The sequence below is a fragment of the Pristiophorus japonicus genome, chromosome 7, assembly GCF_044704955.1.
Source record: "Pristiophorus japonicus isolate sPriJap1 chromosome 7, sPriJap1.hap1, whole genome shotgun sequence".
Lineage (NCBI taxonomy): Eukaryota > Metazoa > Chordata > Chondrichthyes > Pristiophoridae > Pristiophorus > Pristiophorus japonicus.
Genome location: NC_091983.1, coordinates 32,676,163 through 32,701,587, shown reverse-complemented (window position 1 = coordinate 32,701,587; position 25,425 = coordinate 32,676,163). Strand labels below are relative to the sequence as shown.

General features: G+C 43.8%; 1 protein-coding gene across 2 annotated transcripts in view; it reads right to left on the bottom strand.

Annotated features, from left to right (window-relative positions):
• elovl5 (ELOVL fatty acid elongase 5) overlaps positions 1–25,425 on the bottom strand; it is a 148,375-nt gene that overhangs the window by 25,869 nt on the left and 97,081 nt on the right. For both annotated transcript variants that reach the window (XM_070884896.1, XM_070884897.1), the window contains exons 3-4: positions 12,995–13,182; positions 4,624–4,701 (exon numbers count right to left, since the gene is read on the bottom strand). In XM_070884896.1, coding sequence (XP_070740997.1) covers positions 4,624–4,701; positions 12,995–13,182 — 266 coding nt within the window. The remainder of the gene's footprint in view (positions 1–4,623; positions 4,702–12,994; positions 13,183–25,425) is intronic.

Genomic DNA, 25,425 nt, shown 5'->3' with positions numbered 1-25,425 from the left:
AACTATAGAGGCTGTTACAGCACATGCCCTCGCCCAACGTTTTGAACATGCTCACAATCAAAAGGAAGCATCCCTAAGTCAGGCAATTGAGATCTTAGCCATTTCTAGTTCCCGTATACATGTCATCTCAACCTCTGTCATCAAGCTACAGTACGCGGACGATGCCTGCGTCTGCGCACATACAGAGGCTGAACTCCAGGATATAGTCGATGTATTTACTGAGGCGTATGAAAGCATGGGCCTTACGCTACACATCAGTAAGACAAAGGTCCTCCATCAGCCTTTCCTCACCACACAGCACTGACCCCCAGTCATCAAGATCCACGGCGCGGCCCTGGACAACGTGGACCACTTCCCATATCTCGGAGCCTCCTATCAACAAGAGCAGGCATTGACGACGAGATCCAACACCGCCTCCAATGCGCCAGTGCAGCCTTCGGCTGCCTGATAAAAAGAGTGTTTGAAGACCAGGCCCTCAAAACTGCTACCAAGCTCATGGTCTACAGGGCTGTAGTAATACCCACCCTCCTGTATGGCTCAGAAACATGGACCATGTACAGCAGAGACCTCAAGTCGCTGGAGAAATACCACCAACGATGTCTCTGCAAGATCTTACAAATCCCCTGGGAGGACAGATGCACTAACATTAGCGACCTCAACCAGGCCAACATCCCCAGAATTGAAGCACTGACCACATTTGATCAGTTCCACTGGGCAGGCCACATAGTTCGCATGCCAGACACGAGACTCCCAAAGCAAGCGCTCTACTCGGAACTCCTTCTCGGCAAAAGAGCCAAAGGTAGGCAGTGGAAACATTACAAGGACACACTCAAAGCCTCCCTGATAAAGTGCAACATCCCCACTGACACCTGGGAGTCCCTGACCAAAGACCGCCCTAAGTGGAGGACGTGCATCCGGGAGGGCGCTGAGCACCTTGAGTCTCAATGCCGAGAGCATGCAGAAATCAAGTGCAGGCAGCGGAAAGAGCGTGCAGCAAACCAGTCCCCCCCACCCCTTCCCTCAATGACTATCTGTCCCACCTGTGACAGAGACTGTGGTTCTCGTATTGGACTGTACAGCCACCTAAGAACTCATCTTAAGGTGGAAGCAAGTCTTTCTTGATTCCGAGGGAATGCCTATGATGATGATACCTGTCAATGCTTTTGAACAAAGAACAACTCAGGGTTCAATTCTGAGAGAATGAGCTTCAACTGTTACCCTGCTCTGCAAACATTCATAAATTAACATATCCATAGTGGAGGAAGTGCATCCGGGAGGGCACCGAGCACCTCGAGTCTCATTGCCGAGAGCATGCAGAAATCAAGCGCTGGCAGCGGAAAGAGCATGCAGCAAACCAGCCCCACCTGTGATAGGGATTGTGGTTCTCGTATTGGACTGTTCAGCCACCTAAGGACTCATTTTTAAGCGTGGAAGCAAGTCTTCCTCGGTTCCGAGGGACTGCCTATGATGAAGATGAACATATCCAAGGAGGTTGACCCAGACACTAACTAACCTCTGAAGCAATTAACTGTTATTTACAGGCAACAACATCAAAAGAAACCAACTAGGACAGATGAATCTTATTAAAAGTTAGCTAGTTTAAAAGAGGTTGGTGTATTGCCGACCCTTTGGAGCAAAGAAACTATGAGGCAGATGATGAGCTCCTGGTTTGGGTCAGAATGACCTCTTTAACGCATTGGCCTTTAGCGGCCAAAGAAGTGAGGATGGGTGTACAGGAAGGAGAAACCCATCCCGAGGAAGCAAAGCAATGTTTAAATAATGGCTTCCCCTAAAGCGTCCATTCAAATTGGGCACTGAGCGTCTGGAGTGCTGCACCGTGGGAAGGATCCATAAACTACATCAAAGTCAGCATCATAACAAGGCTAGAGCATTGGGGCATTTTCAAAGCATGCCTGGAGAAAGGGGCAGTGAGCAGGCCTGAGGCTTCAGTGTCCCATTATGCAGGGAGCCAGCGGCCAATGTATGAAATATATACATCAATGCAGCATCATAGTATCAACAAACTAAAACCAACTTTTAATTACTCTGTTCATTTAAAATATAAAAATGATATAATGCAGAAATGTTCACAGAAGCATAAATGTTGGACCATCCCACCTACAAAGTAGGGAATAGTATTTAAGCTGCCTTCAAAAGGCAACTATCACCAATTTAGCAAGCTGAAGAATACATCAAGCAGATGCAACATGAATTCATGAAGGGGAAATCATGTTTAACTAACTTACTGCAATTCTTTGAGAATATAACGAGCATGGTGGATAGAGGTGTACTGATGGATGTGGTGTATTTAGATTTTCAAAAGGCATTCGATAAGGTGCCACACAAAAGGTTACTGCAGAAGATAAAGGTACGCGGAGTCAGAGGAAATGTATTAGCATGGATCGAGAATTGGCTGGCTAACAGAAAGCAGAGAGTCGGGATAAATAGGTCCTTTTCGGATTGGAAATCGGTGGTTAGTGGTGTGCCACAGGGATCGGTGCTGGGACCACAACTGTTTACAATATACATAGATGACCTGGAAGAGGGGACAGAGTGTAGTGTAACAAAATTTGCAGATGACACAAAGATTAGTGGGAAAGCGGTTGTGTAAAGGACACAGAGAGGCTGCAAAGAGATTTAGATAGGTTAAGCGAATGGGCTAAGGTTTGGCAGATGGAATACAATGTCGGAAAATGTGAGGTCATCCACCTTGGAAAAAAAACAGTAAAAGGGAATATTATTTGAATGGGGAGAAATTACAACATGCTACGGTGCAGAGGGACCTGGGGGTCCTTGTGCATGAATCCCAAAAAGTTAGTTTGCAGGTGCAGCAGGTAATCAGGAAGGCGAATGGAATGTTGGCCTTCATTGCGAGAGGGATGGAGTACAAAAGCAGGGAGGTCCTGCTGCAACTGTACAGGGTATTGGTGAGGCCGCACCTGGAGTACTGTGTGCAGTTTTGGTCACCTTACTTAAGGAAGAATATACTAGCTTTGGAGGGGGTACAGAGACGGTTCTCACTAGGCTGATACCGGAGATGAGGGGGTTACCTTATGATGATAAATTGAGTAGACTGGGTCTTTACTCGTTGGAGTTCAGAAGGATGAGGGGTGATCTTTTCGAAACATTTAAAATAATGAAAGAGATAGACAAGATAGAGGCAGAGAGGTTGTTTCCACTGGTCGGGGAGACTAGAACTAGGGGGCACAGCCTCAAAATACGGGGGAACCAATTTAAAACTGAGTTGAGAAGGAATTTCTTCTCCCAGAGGGTTGTGAATCTGTGGAATTCTCTGCCCAAGGAAGCAGTTGAGTATATTCAAATACATTGAATGTATTCAAATCACAGATAGATAGATTTTTAACCAATAAGGGAATTAAGGGTTATGGGGAGCGGGCGGGTAAGTGGAGCTGAGTCCACGGCCAGATCAGCCATGATCTTGTTGAATGGCAGAGCAGGCTCGAGGGGCTAGATGGCCTACTCCTGTTCCTAATTCTTATGTTCTTATGTTCTTATATGTGCAGAAGTTCTGTTATAAAATGGAACACCGATTACATAAAGGGAGGATTTTTTAAACAGCAATAAAACCGGGGAGGGGGTGAAAGATCAGTGTAATACTGCATTACTGAAATTTCTCTGCAGACAATTAACGCACACGATAAGCTTAATGACTGGAGTAATTTCTAGGCTTCAGTGGAAACTTAAACGAATAACTGAACAAATCCAAAAAAAAACATTACATTTTACAATAATGTTTATTTCTTCTTTCAACTGATCAAATCCATTGGGTGCATTTTTCTAAAATAGTGTGTAAATCAAAAATGGTGTGTAAAGCAAAGTATCTTTTATGGTGATTTATTTTACTAGCAGGGATGTGTTATTTGCAACAAACAAAAAAAAGAGGACTCCACTGCTGATCCACAACTGTGGGGAATTCAATTTGAAAGCGTTGGAATCTGGTAGGCAAAGATGAAAATTACACTTTCACACTGAGATCATATCAGTGTGAAAAGAAAATGAAAAAGATAAAATGTTTTCATAATTTCCTGATGAGTTTTAGATTAAATTTATGCCTAATTTACATTCTCTACTACCATGCAACTACTTCTCCAAGTGGAGAAGCCATTTCAGAATCTACCGATTATAATAAACATTAGTAACTGCTTATGCTATCTCCACAGGTAGCTATGCTCTTCACATGATATACCCCAAGGGCTTCAATGAAATCTCACTCTCACAGAGATAACGAAATGGAGACACAAACATCCTTTCAAAAGGTTATACAATCCTGGGCTTGACTTTGGGCACTTTTGTGATCATTTGATTATCAGGTGAATGCTTCTTCTTAGATAGGCACTAACTTCAAGCACATCCAGTTATTTTGTCACAGAAAAGCAAGAAAAAAAAAGTCCTGAAAAACATACCTGCAAATATACTGGATCATTTTATTACAGCACTGTTAAGTACAAAGGATATTCGGATGTGTTTGTGGAAGATTTGAAAGTTTAAAAAAGAAAATCACAAAAAAGCAACAAGCACTGCCATATCAGCCTCAGGATTGTACCAAGTCATCAGTCCAGCAACAATTCCATACTTGTACAGCACAAATGTACGCAAGTTTACCTTCATATCAGCTTCACCGGCATTATGAGTGTCCTGACAGAAAATACTGTACCCTCCAACCCAAACACCTCGCAACAGCTGAGGAAACAAACAGACTCACTTTGTCATTATTGGTAGTTTATCTCACAAAATTAACAAAGAACAGTTCGTTTTCAAAAGATTAAAAGGAAAAATCCTATCCATCCAACATCTACAAAAGAACCACATTAACAAGAAAATTTGTTCCAGCAAGCTTGTCTCTTCACAGAACACAAGCAATCCAATCCGGCATGGATTCTACCCAACTCATTTCATTTCCTGGTGAATGGTTAGTTAAAAGTTCCTCCATAAAATTCAAAGCAAATCTTGACACTTTAGTGAAACAAGAAAGTGTGGAACAGCAAGGAGCATTGTGTGTGAATTACTGAACGTGCAATGAAGACTTTTTGGTGATGTGCTAAAAAAACAAGACTACGGCCAACTACAGGAGGAAAAGAACTGAGGAGGTTAGCAGAATGAGTTCTTAATCTATGGCCGAGTGGGAGAGGGATATCTGGGGAGGTAGTGCAAAATTATTTATAGAAAAGCATTCCTAGGTTGTTTTCCCCTGTGAAGATGATCGAAAATCTTATTTGTACGTGGAAAGTGATGAATGACAATTTGAAGCTCATGCTGGACAATCAATCATGCCAGACTAAAATATTTATCTTACGTTACTTTTGATCTGGTACACGATGTCCCATTCATGGCATTCTCCATCCTAAAGTCAATTATCACCCTCCTAATCTACTGTCAAATACCGTCATCTTCAAAAGACAAATGCAGACAGTCGGAACATACCCAGAGCTTTGCTCATTTGGATTAATTTAGGATTGGAGCAGCCTTGCAAAGCAACATGATCCAAAGGCATCCACAAAAGGAATGGGCAATGTCACGCCACGTTAATTTAGACAGGATGGGGCGGGAAATGGGTTTTGAGCAGATGGATCAAGTGTTTGTGGCCCGGGCTATTTTAACTCCCGGACCTCATTCGCATCCTGCCAGCCCACTGTCCGCCCAAATCAGGCAGCAGGAGGCAGTTGGTCTGGTTCAGGCACAACAATTCATGGGGCCCAGAGGTTTCCCGCCGACCCCAAGGTAAGTTGCAGGGGGTGGGGGGGGGGGGGGGGGGCGCGGTGGGGGGCGGGGGAGATTGGTGCTGGGGGCCAGCAGAGGCACACACTCTCCGTGTAGAGCCAGGAGGAGCACTCCTGCTCCTTTTGGCCACTCTAAGGAAAGTTCCTGACTTATCTTAGAGATCCTTCTCTTCATCCCCTCTGGGTTTTACAGAGCAACAACTTACACTTAAAGAAACCTTCAGTGTAAAAACTTCCCAAGGGGCTTCACAAATGAAAACAGACAGGAAACTGGACAATAAGCCACGGAGGAACCGATTTGGAGCGGTAAAAAGCTTGGTTGAAAAGATGGCTTAAGGTTAAAGTTTCAAGCTCAGCTCAGGGTCAAAGATCATTGAAGGTCTAGCATCATGGGGTTCAATTTAAGTGTCTGTGAGGGAGATGGAATCAGCGGCAAGGGAGCGGAATTTATAGTGTGGCTGATGGCTTCAGTCTTCATGAAGTTGAAAGAAGTTGTGACTCAACCCTAATGATGTTGGACAGGCATTCTGACAGCATTGCAAGGTCTTGGGGTCATAGAATAATGCAGCACTGAAGGAGGTAATTTGTCCCATCGTGCCTGTGCTACCTCTCTGAAATAGCTATCCAAGTTCCATTCCCCTGCTCTTTCCCCATAGCCATGCAAATTTTCCCTTTTCGTGGCGATCCAATTCCCTTTTGAAAGTTACTATTGAATCTGCTTCTACCACCCTTTCAGGCAGTACATTCCAGATCATAACAACTCGGTGTGCAAAACATATTCTTATCATCTCCTCCTGGCTGTTTTGCCAATTACTTTAAATCTGTGTCTCCCTATCTCTATCAAAACCACTCATAAGTTTGAACACCGATATTAAATCTCCCCTTAAGCTTCTCTGTATTTGCCTGGTTCTATTCTTATCTATCAAATCATAGCCAGAGAATCACTTGCAGTGGCTTCTCTTCCTTCTCTTGCATTGTTACCTCTGGTGTCCCACAAGGACCTATTCTTGGCCCCCTCCTATTTCTCATCTGCATGCTGCCCCTCAGCGACATCAGCATCAGTTTCCACATGTACACTGACAACACCCAGCTCTACCTGACCACCACTTCTCTCGACCCCTCCATGGTCTCTAAATTGTCAGACTGCTTGTCCGACATCCAGTACTGGATGAGCAGAAATGTTCTCCAACTGAATATTGGGAAGACCAAAGCCGTTGTCTTGGGTCCCTGCCATAACTCTATCCCCTAGCCACCGACTCCATCCATCTCCCTAGCATCTGTCTGAGGCTGAACCAGACTGTTCGCAACCTTGGCTTCATGGAATAATGGCATAGAATCTGTTATGGCCAGCTGGGAATCTTGAGGTAGCACCAAAGTGGAACCTTCCCTTGACCCTGAAATGAGCTTCTGGCCACATATCCACAGCATGACCAAGACTGCCTATTTCCACCTCCGTAACATCGCCCGTCTCCACCCTTGCCTCAGCCCATCTGCTGCTGAAACCCTCATCCATGCCTTTTTTAAATCTCTAGACTAGACTATTCCAATGCACTCCTGGCTGGCATCCCACATTCTACCCTACGTAAACTTTGAGGTCATCCAAAACCTGGCTGCCTGTGTCCTAACTCGTACCAAATCCCCATTGATCCATCATCCCTGTGCTCACTGACCTACATTGGCTCCCGGTTAAGCAATGTCTCAATTTTAAAACTCATCTTGTTTTCAAATCCCTCCATGGCCTCACCCCTCCCTATCTCTGTAATCTCCTCCAGCCCTACAGCCCTTCGCGATATCTGCGCTCCTCCAAATATGGCCTCTTGGGCATCCCCGATTTTAATGGCTCAATCATTGGTGGCCATGCCTTCTGTTGCCTAGGCCCCAAGCTCTGGAACTCCCTCCCTAAACCTCTCTGCCTCTCTACCTCTCTTTCCTCCTTTAAGACGCTCCTTAAAACCTACCTCTTTGACCAAGCTTTTGGTGGTCTGCCCTAATTTCTCCTCATGTAGATTGGTGTCAAATTTTGTTTTATAACACTCCTGTGAAGGGCCTTGGGATGTTTTACTACTTTAAATGCGCTATATAAATACAAGTTGTTGTAAGGAGAACCATCCCAGCTTCTCTAGTCTCTCCTGATAACTAAAAGGCCTCATCCCTCAAGAAAGGTGATGAGCAAGAGGTAGAACTGGATGTGCTCAGCGTATGTGTGGAAACGGACGATGCCAGCAATGGGTAACATTTGAATGATGAAGAAAAGGGGACCACGGAGAAAATCTTGAGGATCTCCGGAGATGAGTATGCCGGGGGAAAGGGGGGGTGAAAATAGGAATGGAACCACACATGGGCAGACCCAGGGAGTTGGAGAAAGGGGATGAGGCGATGGCATGGTTCACTGCATGAAAGGCTGCAGAGAGGTCGAAGAGGACAAGGAGAGATGGGCACACCATGGTCACAGTAACAGAGCATGCAATTGGTGACTTTAGACTTTGTGACGGTGGTGATGTGAACAGTGCATATTGAAACCGGGAGTTTTGCGAGAGATGGGCACAGAGCTCGGAGGCAACAAAGCATTCAAGAAACAAGAACCTTAGCAAGGGTCATTCGACAATTTGGCACTTCCAATGGTGAAAGAGATGTGAGTAGATTTGTCCTGGTTATGGGCAGAATGAGTGGAAATTCACCATCCCTCCACCATGGCAGAGGGTAAGTGGTGACAAGATTTTCACAATAACGCTGCACAGGCACATAACATTCACAGCTGTGTTTTGGACTTTTTTTTTAAAGAATCTGACCTGATCCAAATTGTCCCATTCCAGTCACCCTTGGGATTAGATTTTTTCTTCCACCCAATCACCCAGCTACTTCATTTTATTTCATATTTAAATTTGAGAATTCATAAATACGTTTAATAAACAAGTTTAGCGTTTGTTTTAATGTCTTGCCATGATTTACATTATTCCCCTTTTTTAAAATATGACAACACACCCATGTCTGGAGAAATTTGCCCTCACTTTACCACCAACTCTTTACAAAATTTCCAAAGTTCAAAAGAGATTTCCATTAATACTGATGCAAATTAAGCCAAGGAGTTTCAAAATCTCCATTGCTTGTCCAACATACAAATCTATTTTTACGTAAGCCATATTGATTAAACAAATCAATTTTTTGTACTGATCAGCTATTAAATAATAAAGTGTCATCACCTAGACAGAACTCAAACATAAAAATCATTACCTTCCCAGACAAGATTAGATTAATGTATTCATATCATCTTTCATGGGCTTGCCCACCGTATGTTGCAAGTTGAAATGGCTCACGTCTGTTTCACAATGCATTAATCTGACTGACATCAATTTAAGGTCATTCACATGTTCAAATACGAGTTACAACATTTTGACATTCCCCTGATGATGCAAATTTGAAAAAAGTTGTCAAGTGGGAGAAGGTGGTACTGAATTGATACACGTTCAAGGGTAGATTTTACTCTTTGCCGCCTAGAAATTGGACTGAGCATTCTGCACTCGGATAAAAAGGCTGCTGGCACCACGGGAAATTGCTGGCGAAGTTCAAAAGTGAATCTATCTGCCCGTCTTCTTCGTACTGCCCCTGGAATCGCCAGACATTCCAACCCGCGGGGATCCTGGCACAAACCACAACCAGTTGTTACTTTGGCTGCCAGTGTGCTCTTCAATGCAGAATCGTTAGGGTGACTCAGGTCTGCCATGATTACTGAGTGTGTTTACAGGTCATTCAATGAAAGTATCCAGTCAAAATGAAGCCGGATCAACAAGGCTAACTATCAGAGACCTTTAAAATTATTTTTTTTTCCGATTTCCACCAATAAATTCCCAGATTGTTTCAGGTTCATGGGTTAGTAAGAATCGATTTTTACTCAATTCATAAACACCCTACTCCTAGTGGATCCCAAGAAGCATACTGGTGACATCATCAAGTGAGGCCCTCGGTGACATCACTGGTGCGATCTGCGCAGTGACATCACTGGTGTGATCTGCGCGGTGACATCACTGGTGCGATCTGCGCGGTGACATCACCAGGGTGAGGCGCGGTGACACCGCTGGTGCGTTCTGCGTGGTGACATCACTGCTGCGTGTTGCGTGGTGACATCATTGGTGCGATGTGCGCGGTGACATCACTGGTGCGATGCGCGGTGACATCACTGGTGCGATGCGCGCGGTGACATCACTGGTGCGATGTGCGCGGTGACATCACTGGTGCGATGCGTGCGGTGATATCACTGGTGCGAGGCGCGGTGGCATCACTGGTGCGATGCGCGCGGTGACATCACTGGTGCGGCTTTCAGTGCCAAATTCTGGAGGTGAATGCACTTTAGGTAAGTTCACTTGTTGACATTGCTGGTCATATTGCTTCAAGGGACTGATTAGTCAAGACAGAACAGGCCAAAATGCAAAACTTATTTGTGCCCTGAATTTTTACCGAATTGGAAATTTTAAGTTGAGTATTGTTGAGGTGCATAGAAGTAGTGTCTGTGAACCGTGTAAATAATAGTAGATTATCATTTAGGTTACTGGTGCCTTGTTATCCCCTTGGTTGTTTTCTTTCGCTTTAGTGATGTCAAAATAAAAGCAGATTTTCACTGATTTTCTCGGAATTTACCATTTTCTTTTCCTTGTCATTCCCTTGACTTTTTCCTGGTGTTTGATGCTAAAAATAAATACTAAAAAATACCAGAAAAACTTGAGTTTTAAATCGTCAATAAAAACTGATTTTAAAAGTCCTTATTAATCATGTACTGAAATGCATCTCAAGGGGGCACTTGATTATTTGAATCAAATCATTTTTCCATTCACTGTGAGATCACCTGTAAACATTTAGGAAAACCCTCCCTTCAAAAGGAAATTAATATGCCGAAGAACTGGATTGTTAGATAGATGTGACATAGGATTACATAGGATATACAGCACAGAAACAGGCCATTCTTCCTAACTATTCCATGTCGGCGTTTATGCTTCACTCGAGTCTCCTCCCGTCTTTTCTCATCTAAATCTATCAGCATAACCCTCTATTCCCTTCTCCCTCATATGCTTGTCCAGCCCCCCCTTAAATGCACCTATACTGTTCGCTTCAGCCCCTCCCTGTGGTAGCGAGTTCCACAATCTCACCACTCTTTGAGTAAAGAAGTTTCTTCTGAATTCCCTATTGGATTTCTTGGTGACTATTTTATATTGGTGGCCTCTAGTTATGCTCTTCCTATAAGTGGAAACATTCTCTCTGTGACCACTCTTAACAAAACCTTTCATAATTTTAAAGACCTCTATTAGGTCACCCCTCAGCCTTATCTTTTCAAGAGAAAAGGAACCCAGTCTGTTCATCCTTTCCTGATAATGTATACCCTCGCATGTCTGGATATCTTGGAACTTTTCTTGATTACTTTGATAGGGGAGGAGGTCAAGGAAAAACTTTGAAGAACCTTCTGTGAGCAAATTAAATAAATCTATATTAGATTAAAATTGTATCATCTTGGTTGAGTCAAAAGGTTGTGGGTTCAAGCCCTAATCCTGAATTTGAGCGCACAATCTAAGCTAACTGCAATGCAGTACCATGCTGCATTGGCAGAAATGCCATCCTTCAGATGAGATGTGAAACTATGGCCTCAACTCCCTGAAAAAGATCCTATGGCACTACTCAAAAAAGAACCAATTGTTTTCCTGGTGTCCTGCCCAACATTCATACTTAATCCAACACCACCAAAAACCCATTAACTGCTCATTCAGTTCATTGTTGTTAGTTGGATCTTGCTGCATGCAAAATGGCTACTACGTTTGCCTACACAGTAACAGTCAACGCCCCCTTCAGACTGATTCATTGCAGCGAAGTGCTTTGGGATATTTTCGAGAGACATGAAAAATCTATATAAATGCAAGGTTTTTTTTAGCACACACTCTGCAAAGACAGGCTTGGTGGAAACAACCTTTTCTTGTTCTGTGGTTTCTTGTAGTCTCTCTCTGTACACTAAGTTCAATCATTTCTTCGGCAGCTGAATAAAGTGTATACATTAATATAACAATGCAATTAAAATGAATAGATATAGGTTTTTAAAATGGCAGTGCTTAGGTATTGCATTGCAGGTGTTCAGTACTCTCTTAGCGGAATGTTTAAAAAAAAAATTAATTCATGGGATGTGGGCATCGCTGGCAAGGCCAGCATTTATTGCCCATCCGTAATTGCCCTTGAGAAGGTGGTGGCGAGCCATCTTCTTGAACCACTGCAGTCCGTGAGATGAAGGAACTCCCACAGTGCTGTTAGGGAGGGAGTTCCAGGATTTTGACCCAGCGATGATGAAGGAATGGCCGATATATATCCAAGGCAGGCTGGTGTGTGACTTGGAGGGTAACATGGAGGTGATGGTGTTCATATGCATCTGCTGCCCTTGTCCTTCTAGGTGGTAGAGGTCGTGGGTTAGGGAGGTGCTGCCAAACAAGCCTTGACAAGTTGCTGCAGTGCAGCATAAATGCATGCACGCATACACAGACACAGACTGTGTCTGATGGATTAGGCTGGATGAGGCAGGGAACTAAAAGTTTTTTTGCATCTACCCAAAGAATTAAAGCAGGATTCATCTGAAAACATTTTACTTGACCCGTTGAATTAGGACAACAAGGAAATGGCTCGGACTAAACATTTGTGCACTTCTCTGTATAATCATAAACAGGACATGATTAAAGCACAATTACATTTCACACCTATATAATATTTATAAGCACACAGAAATGCAGTATAAGATTATATATCCTTTAGGTGATTTCCTCTGTTTACTGCTCCATTCCTAAAGGCAGTAACTCACACCAGCACAATACCTGTACTTTGTTTGGGTGGTCATTCTTCATAGGAGACCCTGAACAGTAAGTGCCAATGGGCACATCCACCACAGGGGCATCACAGCTGGGCTGATCTTGAACTTATCGGATGCCCACACTTACACTGTCCAGCTGGGTTACTGGATAGTGACAAGGAATGAGAACCTTAGCCGATTTTTGTTTCTCTCACTGGCTCAGATACCCAGCACAAAGCAGGGATTGAACCGGGGTGCTCCTGGCTCATAATGGCTCAGCACCGAGCCATATGGAGTGCATTTGCCTCCAAATTGTTCTTGCTAAGCACACATTGTAATGAGGACCTGCTCGACGACAAGGTAGAGGGAGCAATACGTAACAAAACTGTGGGGATATAAAAACATTCATTCATTGATTAAAACTGACAGAAATGTTCATAATTCTCACCTCACAAAACATGTATAAGGAAAGGAGAGTTAATCCAATATTATAGACCACTAGAACTCCCCGAGAAGATAAAGGTGCCTTGTTCTGCATGTACTTTGGTCCAGCCCAGACCACAAGGAGGTACAGGAGACTAAGTATAAAAGTAGGAGGATACTTATCTAGAAGGAAAAAACCCTCAACTCTGGAATCTGGAATGAGAAAAATGAATGTGAGAACAGCTCTTCAAGAACTAAAAGGCTTTCACTCTGTAAGTATATATAGTAAATAATACATGAGTATTCCAGAAATAGAGCTTGACATCTAGTCAGCTTTGGAATGATGCATGATACATTATACATCAGGCAGGGTTCGACATGTCTATGACATGTAGAAAATAAGTCAAAACACATCATTACCTTGCCCAAGAATTGTGAAACCATGTGCAAAAATGTATAAACCAAATTAATAAAAATGTTTTACTCCAAAATAAATGCTGATTGCATTACACAAAAATGGCACGTCGTGAATGACAGCATCTCAAACGAAATTACTTGTTGTATTATACTCTTCATGGACTGAAAAATAATCGTTATCTAAGCTACAAACTGAATAAACATTAATTCCCCAGCATTAAGCAAATTGTTACGGTTCAACGCACTGGAAAGCACAGCGAGGCAACAGGCACTGCACAGCCAGCTGCAGTGTAGGCTTTCAGATAGGGAGAGAATGCCACATTGATAAAGACTATCACGAATAAGTGAGGAAACGCAGAAACTATTAAGCAGCATTTTCTGATTAACTGTCTTCAATCAGCCAAAAGATTCCAACACAAACTATGTACTTTAGTGGTAAGATTGGATGTAACGACGCATATGATCAAATTGGGAACAATCGGTCTTTTTCTCCCAATGATTGGGTCATTTTCTAATTTCTTGCCCATTACATTGCTTTTTATGGTTAAAGAGGTCTAAATAATTGTGGAGTTTGCAAAGTGAGTCCTCATTTCAAATAGCAGGCAAAGATACCTCACTGGATGCAGAAAAAGTAAAACGCTTTCTCTACACAGCCTCTGTTAGGCTTCTGCATTACCAACCAGTCCTAATGAAGAAAACAGGACCACAATTTAAGTCTTTAATTGATGTTAAGAAGCTTAAATAATTGGCTCATAATAAAATTTCACTTACAAATCCTCCCCTGTGCAATTGTTGAAACATACAAAGAGTGTCAAATAAAATAGAATCTGTGAATAGAGGATAAGGAGGAGGTAAAATGTAAAAAAGCCATTATTTGGAAGAACGAGGGGGTGAAATTGCCCCGCGTTGTTTGGAGGCGGTAACCTTCCGGGGTCGGGACATTTACCGCCTGGCCCAGAGGTTCCGTCCCCAGCGCAGAATTCGGCTCTTCCGTCCCTCAACGGAGCCGACAACGTCAGTGCTATGTGGATTCGATTAAAGGGAAGGGCCGCTGCGAGCTCTGCAGTCCCTTGACGGCCATCACTGGGCCATAATGGAGTGCCGGGCTGCAGGATGGGCCCGGTCGATGTGAGGGCCGCCACTGTTGGCCTGACTGAAGAGTCATCCAACAGAAACATATGGCGGCACACGGCATGCACGGCCTGCCCTTTAAGGGCACGGAGCAATTTCCCCCGTGGGACGCAAAGGGGCAGGTGCGCATGTCGATGATGTCATCGCGTGCGTGCGCCTGCCCTGGGCGCAAATCGCGGGACACAGCGCCACCGGCACGCTGCCCCTCAAACCTCCGCACAATCGACCCCTTCCCCCGGGCGATAACCTCGTCACGCCCCATTTGCGCCCTCCAGAGGCGCTAATGTGGCTATAAAAAAGGGCAATTTCGCCCTGAGTTACTGCCAAGTAATCGTTTCTTACCTTATTGGTCCCCTCTTTGCACATATACTCGTAGGATTGCATACTAATGTCCTCAGCACCAGGATTTGTGCCTCTACTCTGCCTCCTCTGTTTTATTGTAACTTAATAGTATTTCCTTTTTTATAGTCAGTTGCCTTTTGTCACTTCAGTAATGTTGGATTTATGAATTGTGCCAAACTTAAAAAAAGCCCATGGCCATAGTGCTCCATTTGGCCTGTGTATTACAAAACACAGTATGGATGGTTAAAACTATTCAGAGACTGTGGCAGTAGGGCCAGGAACCATACTAAGGGGTCGGCCATTCAGGACTGAGATGAAGAGAAACCTCTTCACTCAGAGGGTGGGGAATCTTTGGAATTCTCTACCCCAAAGGGCTGTGGAGGCTCAGTCTTTGAGTATATTCAAGACAAAGATCATTAGATTATTGGATATTCAGGGAATCAAGGGATATGTGGATAGTGCAGGAAAGTGGAGTTGAGGTAGATCAGCCATGATCTCATTGAATGGAGGAGCAGGCTCGAGGGGCCGAATGGCCTACTCCTGCTCCTAATTCTTATGTTCTATATAACACCAGAGAAATAGGCAATTAAATTGCCAGTACGAGTCCAAAAGTGACACCCTAACATGTTTGACTCATGCAAATGACATAGCCAGAAGAAACACGCTCAAGTATAAAGATTTTTGGACTCTAGGGGAATTAAGGCATATAGAGTTCGGGCAGGAAAGTGGAGTTGAGGTCAATGATCAGCCATGATCTTATTGAATGGTGGAGCAGGCTCGAGGGAACGTATGGTCTACTCCTGCTCCTATTTCTTATGTTCTTAAGAGTTGTGAATATCGGTGCAATCCCAGCATTTGAAATCATAGAATCATAGAATGATACATCACAGAAGGAGGCCATATCAGTCCATTGTGCAGCTCTTTGAATCAGCTATACAATTAGTCCCTACTTCTGCCCTTTCCCCACAGTCCTGCAAATGCTTTTCCTTCTAATATATATTCAATTCCCTTTTGAAAGTTACTGTTGAATCGGCTTCCACTAACCAGTGCATTCCAGATCACAACAACTCGCTGGACAAAAATAATCCTCCTCATGTTGCCTCTGGTTCTTTTGCCAATCACCTTAAATCTGTGTCCTCTGGTTACCGACCTTTCTGCCAATGGAAACAATTTCTCCTTATTTACTCTATCAAACCTTCATGATTTTGAACACCTCTATTAAATAACCTCCACATATCCTCACTGCTCTAAGGAGAACAATCCCAGCTTCTCCAGTCTGTCCACATAATTGAAGTGCCGCATCCCTGGAGCCATTCTAGCAAATCTCCTCTGCACTCCCTCTAAGGCCTTGACATCCTTCCTAAAGTATGGTGCTCAGAATCGAATACAATACTCTGGCTGGGGCCTAACCAGTGATTTATAAAGGATTAGCAGAATTTCCTTGCTTTTGTACTCTACACCTCTGTTTATAAAGTCAAGGATCCCGTATGATTCTCAACAGCTTTCTCAACTTGTCCTGTCACCTTCAAAGACCAAGGGGGAGAAATTTGGTCTCGCCTCAGTTGGGTCATTAATCCAGGTGGAGCGGTAATTTTAGCGCCTTGAAAAAGTTTGCGCCTTCCACCGAGGAATTTGTCAGAATCGGCCGAAGAGCTGACAGAGGCGATAAATCAGCCATTGCACACCAGAGCTGGGGCGGTGGGGGGGGGCGATAACAAACGTTTGGTCGGTACATTTTCCGGACCCATTGCGCATGCGCGGAACTCCGAATCAGATCCCGGGAAAAGCCGAGTCTTCAAGGTACGGCATCTGTTAAAGTAATGCACCTGTTAAAGTTTTCAAAATCACTTGCTTTCAACCTGTACTGTTATGTCTGTTTGCCGCTGCAAACATGGAGGCCCACCACTGTGCTCTGTGCAAATGTTGCACTGACTGTAACCGCCGAGGGAAGCGCTTCCTCATCCCTTTAAGTAGCAACCAGTTAACGACTCTGTAAACCTGTACCGACTGTTTTTCCAGACGTTGTTCCTGGCAGCCGCAAAATGAGGCGGCCGCACCTAATTTTCCAACCGGGCTGCAAGCATGGGCATTGCACCAGGGATACGTCATGATCGGACTGATTGTCAGCAGCCAGGCGCTACTGGTTTTCAGTCGGGGTGCTAAATGCTGTGCCCCCTGTCGGTAACCTCTTATGCTCCCATTAACGCCCCCTCTGGCCACTAACTGAGACGTTAGACAACTGATTATCGGTTTCTCTGTTCCTGCACTCCCTTTAAAATTGTACCATTTAGTTTATATTTTCTCTCTTCATTCTTCTTTCCAAATTACATCACTTCACACTTCTCTGTGTTAAATTTCACCTGCCCTGTATCTGCTCATTTCACCAGCCTGTGTCCTCCTGAAGTCTGTTACTATCCTCCTCATTGTTTACTACATTTCTGAGTTTCGTGTCATCTACAAATTTTGAAATTATGTTCTGTATACCCAAGTCCAGGTCATTTATATCAAAAATTGCAGTGGTCTTATTACCGACTCCTGGGGGCTGACCACTATATACTTCCCTCATGTCTGAAAAATAATCGTTCACCACTACTCCCTGCTTTCTGTCTCTTAGCCAATTTCTTATCCATGCTGCCACTACCCCTTTAGTCCCATGGACTTTAATTTTGCTAACATGTCTATTACGTGGTACTTCATCAAATGCTTTTTGAAAGTTCATATACACAACATCAGCCCTCTCGGTTACTTCATCAAAGAACTCAATCAAGTTAGTCAAACACAATTTGCTTTTAACAAATCCATGCTGGCTGTCATTTATTAACCCAAATGACAATTAACTTGGTCCCAAATTATTGTTTCTAAAAGTTTCATCTTTGTGCTCGCTGACCCACATTGGCTCCCGGTCCGGCAACGCCTCGGTTTTAAAATTCGCATCGTTGTTTTCAAATCCCTCACCCCTCCCTATCTTTGTAACCTCCTCATTCCCGACAACCCTCTGAGATCACTGTGTTCCTCCAATTCTGTTCTCTTGTGCATCCCAGATTTTTATTGCTTCACCATCAGCTGTCTGGGGCCTAAGTTCTGGAAGATGGAAGATGCATGATGATGAAGTTGTGTAATTCCCTCCCTAAACCTCTCCACCTCCCTATCTCGCTCTCTCCTCATTTAAGGTGCTCCTTAAAGCCTACCTTGTCACCTCTCTTAATATCTCCTTATGTGGCTCGGTGTCAAATTCTGTTTGCTAACAGTCCTCTGAAGTGCCTTTGGACGTTTTACTAAGTTAAAGGCCCTATATAAATGCAAGTTGTTGTTGAGTCAAACACATTGGGTGTCTCTTTTGGACTCACGCTGGTAATAAGATCGTACTAGAGTTAACACTACATGAAAGTGTACTCAGACCCATAGTTATAGAGGTTGCATGGCAGGGAACAGTGATGACATAGTACATTCCTGGTATACTACAACTTGGTGCTGGACTCATGTTAAAACCAAGATGGATTTTGTACTGAACTGTTGGTCAAACAGGAGCATTTGGCTCATGGTTTCTCACTAGGAGTCACTATCCAAGCTACTTGACAAATATCTCAAATCAATCTACAAAGTACCCACCTCTCTTGAACTGGGCTTTGGCTGAACCTCTAGAATAGCAAAAAGTAAATCTGTATCAGTAACTAACTCATGGTATCTACCCAAGAGATCCATCTGAAACACGAATAGAATCCTATTGAAATACTGGTGCTGCTGAATTTTCTGGAAAAAGTAACAGAAAGCTTTAGTGAAGAATATAGTTTCTTTACCTATTCTTTACCAGGCATTTAGAGCAGGGAGGTTGGGGGAAGAGAGAAATGGCAGTTACAAGGAAGGAGGGAATGTGCAATTTCATAAACTACCATCAAAGGGGCACAGAGCGATGGGTAAATTGTGAGTCATGGGTTCAACGCTACACTCTGCGATCTTGGGATATATAACCAGAGGGATAGAGCACAAATCCTAGGAGGGGATAATAAATCTGTGCAAGGCACTGGCATGGCCACAACTGGAGTACTGTGTACAATTCTGGTTGCTGTACTACAGGATATTCACATAGTGAAGGCAGTGCAAAATGGGTAACCAAACTGATAGCTAGCTTAAGACATCTGAGCTACGAGGAGTGTTTACTCTGGAGAAAAGGCTCAGGGCACATATTATTCAAGTATTCTTAAGGGAATGGATAAATTGAACCCAGATATGTTTGAGGTAGTCACGAACTCTGGTACTTGGGGATCCAGGCTCAAGCTTAGGAAAAGTGCGAAGACAGTTAGAATTAACAACTTTATGCAAATGGTGGTGAATGTGGCAGTGAACCCACCACAGAGACAGATAGCATGGATACAGTTAAGGAAGAATTGGATAGATATTTGAGGGTGTGGGCGATTGAGAGGTATTAGTTTTTGGGACAGGCCAGATGGACTACAGAGTCTTTCCCGTTCCTGTACTTTCCTAAATAATTTGCCGCACTAGGCAGTGAAGTACAATTGAATTAAAATCCAATTTGACCATCAAATTAGAATTCCTTGTATTGTGCGCCACAGAAGCCCAAGTTTCTTATAACTAGCTATGTACAAGAGGCATACAGAGCGAGTGGGAGACATACAGAAGAATGAGGAGACAGAGGAAAGGAGAGACTTACAGAAAGACTGAAAAAGAAAGAGAGGTAGAAAGGTGGAGGTATACGACAATGAACGTGAATGAGAGATAGACAGATATATAGGCAAACAGATGGAAAAAGGAGGGAGATGGAAAGAGTAGAAAACAAACAAAAAGACGAAGAGGCAACGTAAAAAAATGACAAGAGTGAGAGACAAGCAAAGAAACAGTTACAGAAAGAGAGTTATTTTTATCCATGAGCAATGTCACAGAAGATCAATTATTTATTTCTAATTGGCTATAGTGAAAGAATATGCAGGTTACTTGGTGGAACGAGCGGACTGAAGGCATTAGTTCAGGAATTCTTACTAACTCCTTGTCGAAGACGGATATATATCTAACCTCCCCCTTCCCCGCCCCTAGCTGGCAAGCTATACATAGAAGCCACGTGACACCTCGCCTCTTTAGGACCACATGTGAGGGGGAGTTGGCCCCATAGCTGTATTATGAGTACCACTGCACTAGGCTACCTGCTCTCTTCCTTACTTCTGCATAATCATTGCATATCAATCATTTACATCAATTTTACTCATCAAAGGCTGTAAATAGTTACTTGCTCCACCTTTCTTCATTGTCTGCTTTCTATTAAAAGGACATCGCAGGATGTTGAGTTAGTGGACTTTAAAATCTTTTATGGGGCAATGGGACTTTGTGCATGGCAGAGCAGCACTGCTGATTGAATGTCAAGGGCCACTGTACAGCAAAATTCTAAAAGGACAAAGGGTGTTAATAAAACAAGCCTCAAGGCTTTGTGTCTTAATGCAAGGAGTATCCGCAATAAGGTGGATGAATTAATTGTGCAAATAGATGTTAACAAATATGATGTGATTGGGATTACGGAGACGTGGCTCCAGGATGATCAGGGCTGGGAACTCAACATTCAGGGGTATTCAACATTCAGGAAGGATAGAATAAAAGGAAAAGGAGGTGGGGTAGCATTGCTGGTTAAAGAGGAGATTAATGCAATAGTTAGGAAAGACATTAGCTTGGATGATGTGGAATCTATATGGGTAGAGCTGCAGAACACCAAAGGGCAAAAAACGTTAGTAGGAGTTGTGTACAGACCTCCAAACAGTAATAGGGATGTTGGGGAGGGCATCAAACAGGAAATTAGGGGTGCATGCAATAAAGGTGTAGCAGTTATAATGGGTGACTTTAATATGCACATAGATTGGGCTAGCCAAACTGGAAGCAATACGGTGGAGGAGGATTTCCTGGAGTGCATAAGGGATGGTTTTCTAGACCAATATGTTGAGGAACCAACTAGGGGGGAGGCCATCTTAGACTGGGTGTTGTGTAATGAGAGAGGATTAATTAGCAATCTCATTGTGCGAGGCCCCTTGGGGAAGAGTGACCATAATATGGTGGAATTCTGCATTAGGATGGAGAATGAAACAGTAAATTCAGAGACCATGGTCCAGAACTTAAAGAAGGGTAACTTTGAAGGTATGAGGCGAGAATTGGCTAGGATAGATTGGCGAATGATACTTAGGGGGTTGACTGTGGATGGGCAATGGCAGACATTTAGAGACCGCATGGATGAAGTACAACAATTGTACATTCCTGTCTGGCGTAAAAATAAAAAGGGGAAGGTGGCTCAACCGTGGCTATCTAGGGAAATCAGGGATAGTATTAAAGCCAAGGAAGTGGCATACAAATTGGCCAGAAATAGCAGCGAACCTGGGGACTGGGAGAAATTTAGAACTCAGCAGAGGAGGACAAAGGGTTTGATTAGGACAGGGAAAATGGAGTACGAGAAGAAGCTTGCAGGGAACATTAAGGCGGATTGCAAAAGTTTCTATAGGTATGTAAAGAGAAAAAGGTTGGTGAAGACAAACGTAGGTCCCCTGCAGTCAGAATCAGGGGAAGTCATAACGGGGAACAAAGAAATGGCGGATCAATTGAACAAGTACTTTGGTTCGGTATTCACTAAGGAGGATACAAACAACCTTCCGGATATAAAAGGGGTCAGAGGGTCTAGTAAGGAAGAGGAACTGAGGGAAATCTTTATTAGTCGGGAAATTGTGTTGGGGAAATTGATGGGATTGAAGGCAGATAAATCCCCAGGGCCTGATGGCCTGCATCCTAGAGTACTTAAGGAGGTGGCCTTGGAAATAGCGGATGCATTGACAGTCATTTTCCAACATTCCATTGACTCTGGATCAGTTCCTATGGAGTGGAGGGTAGCCAATGTAACCCCACTTTTTAAAAAAGGAGGGAGAGAGAAAACAGGGAATTATAGACCGGTCAGCCTGACCTCAGTAGTGGGTAAAATGATGGAATCAATTATTAAGGATGTCATAGCAGTGCATCTGGAAAATGGTGACATGATAGGTCCAAGTCAGCATGGATTTGTGAAAGGGAAATCATGCTTGACAAATCTTCTGGAATTTTTTGAGGATGTTTCCAGTAAAGTGGACAAAGGAGAACCAGTTGATGTGGTATATTTGGACTTTCAGAAGGCTTTCGACAAGGTCCCACACAAGAGATTAATGTGCAAAGTTAAAGCACATGGGATTGGGGGTAGTGTGCTGACGTGGATTGAGAACTGGTTGTCAGACAGGAAGCAAAGAGTAGGAGTAAACGGGTACTTTTCAGAATGGCAGGCAGTGACTAGTGGAGTGCCGCAAGGTTCTGTGCTGGGGCCTCAGCTGTTTACATTGTACATTAATGATTTAGACGAGGGGATTAAATGCAGTATCTCCAAATTTGCGGATGATACTAAGTTGGGTGGCAGTGTGAGCTGCGAGGAGGATGCTATTAGGCTGCAGAGTGACTTGGATAGGTTAGGTGAGTGGGCAAATGCATGGCAGATGAAGTATAATGTGGATAAATGTGAGGTTATCCACTTTGGTGGTAAAAACAGAGAGACAGACTATTATCTGAATGGTGACAGATTAGGAAAAGGGAAGGTGCAACGAGACCTGGGTGTCATGGTACATCAGTCATTGAAGGTTGGCATGCAGGTACAGCAGGCGGTTAAGAAAGCAAATGGCATGTTGGCCTTCATAGCGAGGGGATTTGAATACAGGGGCAGGGAGGTGTTGCTACAGTTGTACAGGGCCTTGGTGAGGCCACACCTGGAGTATTGTGTACAGTTTTGGTCTCCTAACTTGAGGAAGGACATTCTTGCTATTGAGGGAGTGCAGCGAAGGTTCACCAGACTGATTCCCGGGATGGCGGGACTGACCTATCAAGAAAGATTGGATCAATTGGGCTTGTATTCACTGGAGTTCAGAAGAATGAGAGGGGACCTCATAGAAACGTTTAAAATTCTGACGGGTTTAGACAGGTTAGATGCAGAAAGAATGTTCCCAATGTTGGGGAAGTCCAGAACCAGGGGTCACAGTCTGAGGATAAGGGGTAAGCCATTTAGGACCGAGATGAGGAGAAACTTCTTCACCCAGAGAGTGGTGAACCTGTGGAATTCTCTACCACAGAAAGTAGTTGAGGCCAATTCACTAAATATATTCAAAAGGGAGTTAGATGAAGTCCTTACTACTCGGGGGATCAAGGGTTATGGCGAGAAAGCAGGAAGGGGGTACTGAAGTTTCATGTTCAGCCATGAACTCATTGAATGGCGGTGCAGGCTAGAAGGGCTGAATGGCCTGCTCCTGCACCTATTTTCTATGTTTTCTATGTCTATGTAAGACCTTTATTGTTTCCCAGGTACATTATAAAACATTAAATAAGCAGGCAGCAAACAGATAAGGGTTGTTTATCTCCAGAGTACAGTCCTGAACAGCACACTGGGGACCAACCAGTACCAACGGAAAATGTAAACTGGCATAACATTGAGCAAAGCCAGCTGCTAGCAGTCATGTGAGAAGGGAGAGGCAGTGTGGGTTTCACTCAGCAGTCAGAAAACCAGATTGAGACGATTGACTCAGGGAAAAATACATCTCAAGTAATATAGAGTAAATGAATGGTTTTCATTTTTTTAACAGGAATCGATAGAAAAGGGAAACAGTAGCAAAAAGGATTGAAATTTCATTGTGTCTGTATTTTGGTTTCACAATTATACTTGTATAATTTGTTGCATGTGAGGGAGTACAGAACAGGAAAAGTCATCCTTTAAGCAAAATGTACCATTGAAATAATGTTTCCATAAATGGAGATAGTGGTATAAAGAAGCCAGTGTTTATATTACAGAAGGATTATTGTAAATTGTGTAAGCATATTTCATTGCCAGGCCTGCTTTCCAACTTTACAATAGGTAACGCTGCTCTCTGACCTCTTAAGCTGCAGCCTTTGTAAGGTTTCTACTAAAGTATTTATTTTTTTCACCTAAAGTTTTTTCATTACTTTAGTCAAAAAAAAGGCCTAAGACAATGAGTATTGTCTAGGTTAAGACATAGATAGCTTCGTGGTCATTTGTTCCAGCAGGATATATACTGCAACTATTCAGCTCTTAAATCTGTGGTTTCAGCCAATTTGCACAGCTGTTACACTCTGGTAACTAAACACAAATGTTTCTTTCTTTACACTTGCTCTGCAGTTTTTAGCCCTTTTAGCTTATTCGGCACATGCCTGCAGAACAAAACATGCTGTCATGAATCAAAAAACTATAACCAAAGCGTAATCATTTTAAAGCACAAATATATTCATTGGAAACATTATTTAACAGTTGGTGTAGGGTGGCAGATGGGAGGCCGGCCAGGAGAGCATTATTTAACAGTTTAGCATTGGGATAGTCAAGTCTACAGGTAACATAGGTATGGCTGAGGGTTTCAGCAGCAGATGAGCTGAGGCAGGGGTGGAGTCGGGCGATGTTACAGAGGTGGAAATAGGCGGTTTTAGTGATGGAGTGGTTATGTGGTTGGAAGCTCATCTTGGTGTCAAATACGATACCGAGGTTGCAAACAGTCTCGTTCGGCCTCAGACAGTTGCCAGGGAGAGGGATGGAGTCGTTGGCTAGGGAACGGAGTTTGTGGCAGGGACTAAAGACAATGGCTTCACTCTTCCCAATATTTAGTTGAAGGAAATTTCTGCTCATCCAGTACTGGATGTTGGACAAGATAGTGGAGGGGTCGAGAAAGATGGTGGTGAGGTAGAGCTGGGTGTTGTCAGTGCACATGTGGAACCTGACGCTGTGCTTTCTGATGATGTCGCCGAGGGGCAGCGTGTAGATGAGAAATAGGAGGGGACCAAGGACAGATCCTTGGGGACAGCAGAGATGACGGTGCGGAAGAGGATGAGAAGCCATTGGAAGTGATTCTCTGGCTATGACTAGTTAGATAGGAATCAAACCAGGCAAGGACAGTACCACCCAGCTGGATGGCGGCAGGGAGATGTTGGAGGAGGATAGTGGGATCACCCATGTCAAAGGCTGCAGACAGGTCAAGGAGGACGAGGAAAAAAAGTTTACCATGGTCACAGTCACATAGGATGTCATTTGTGACTTTGATGAGAGTTGTTTCAGCATTGCGGCAGGGGTGGAAACCAGATTGTAGGAATTCAAGCATGGAGTTCTGGGAAAGATGGGCATGGATTTGGGAGGCGACAACGCATTCAAGGACTTTGGCGAGGAAAGGGCACAGTAATATGCAAGGAGGGAGGGGGTCAAGGGTTGTTTTTTGAGTAGATGGGCGATGACGGCAGATTTGAAGGAGTGGGAGGCAGTACCTGAGGAGGGAGAACTGTTAACAATATCCGCTAACATGGGGGCCAGGAAGGGAAGTTGAGTGGTCAGCAGTTTAGTGGGAATAGGGACGAGGGAGCAGGCGATGAGTCTCATGAACAAGATGAGCTTGGAAAGAGCATGAGGAGAGATAGGGGAGAAACTAGAGAAAGATGCGAGTTCATGGCTAGGGTAGGGGGGAACCTTAGAGGAAGTTTGGCCTGGTGGGCTAGGAGAAAGAAAGGAAGTGGCAGAGGCAG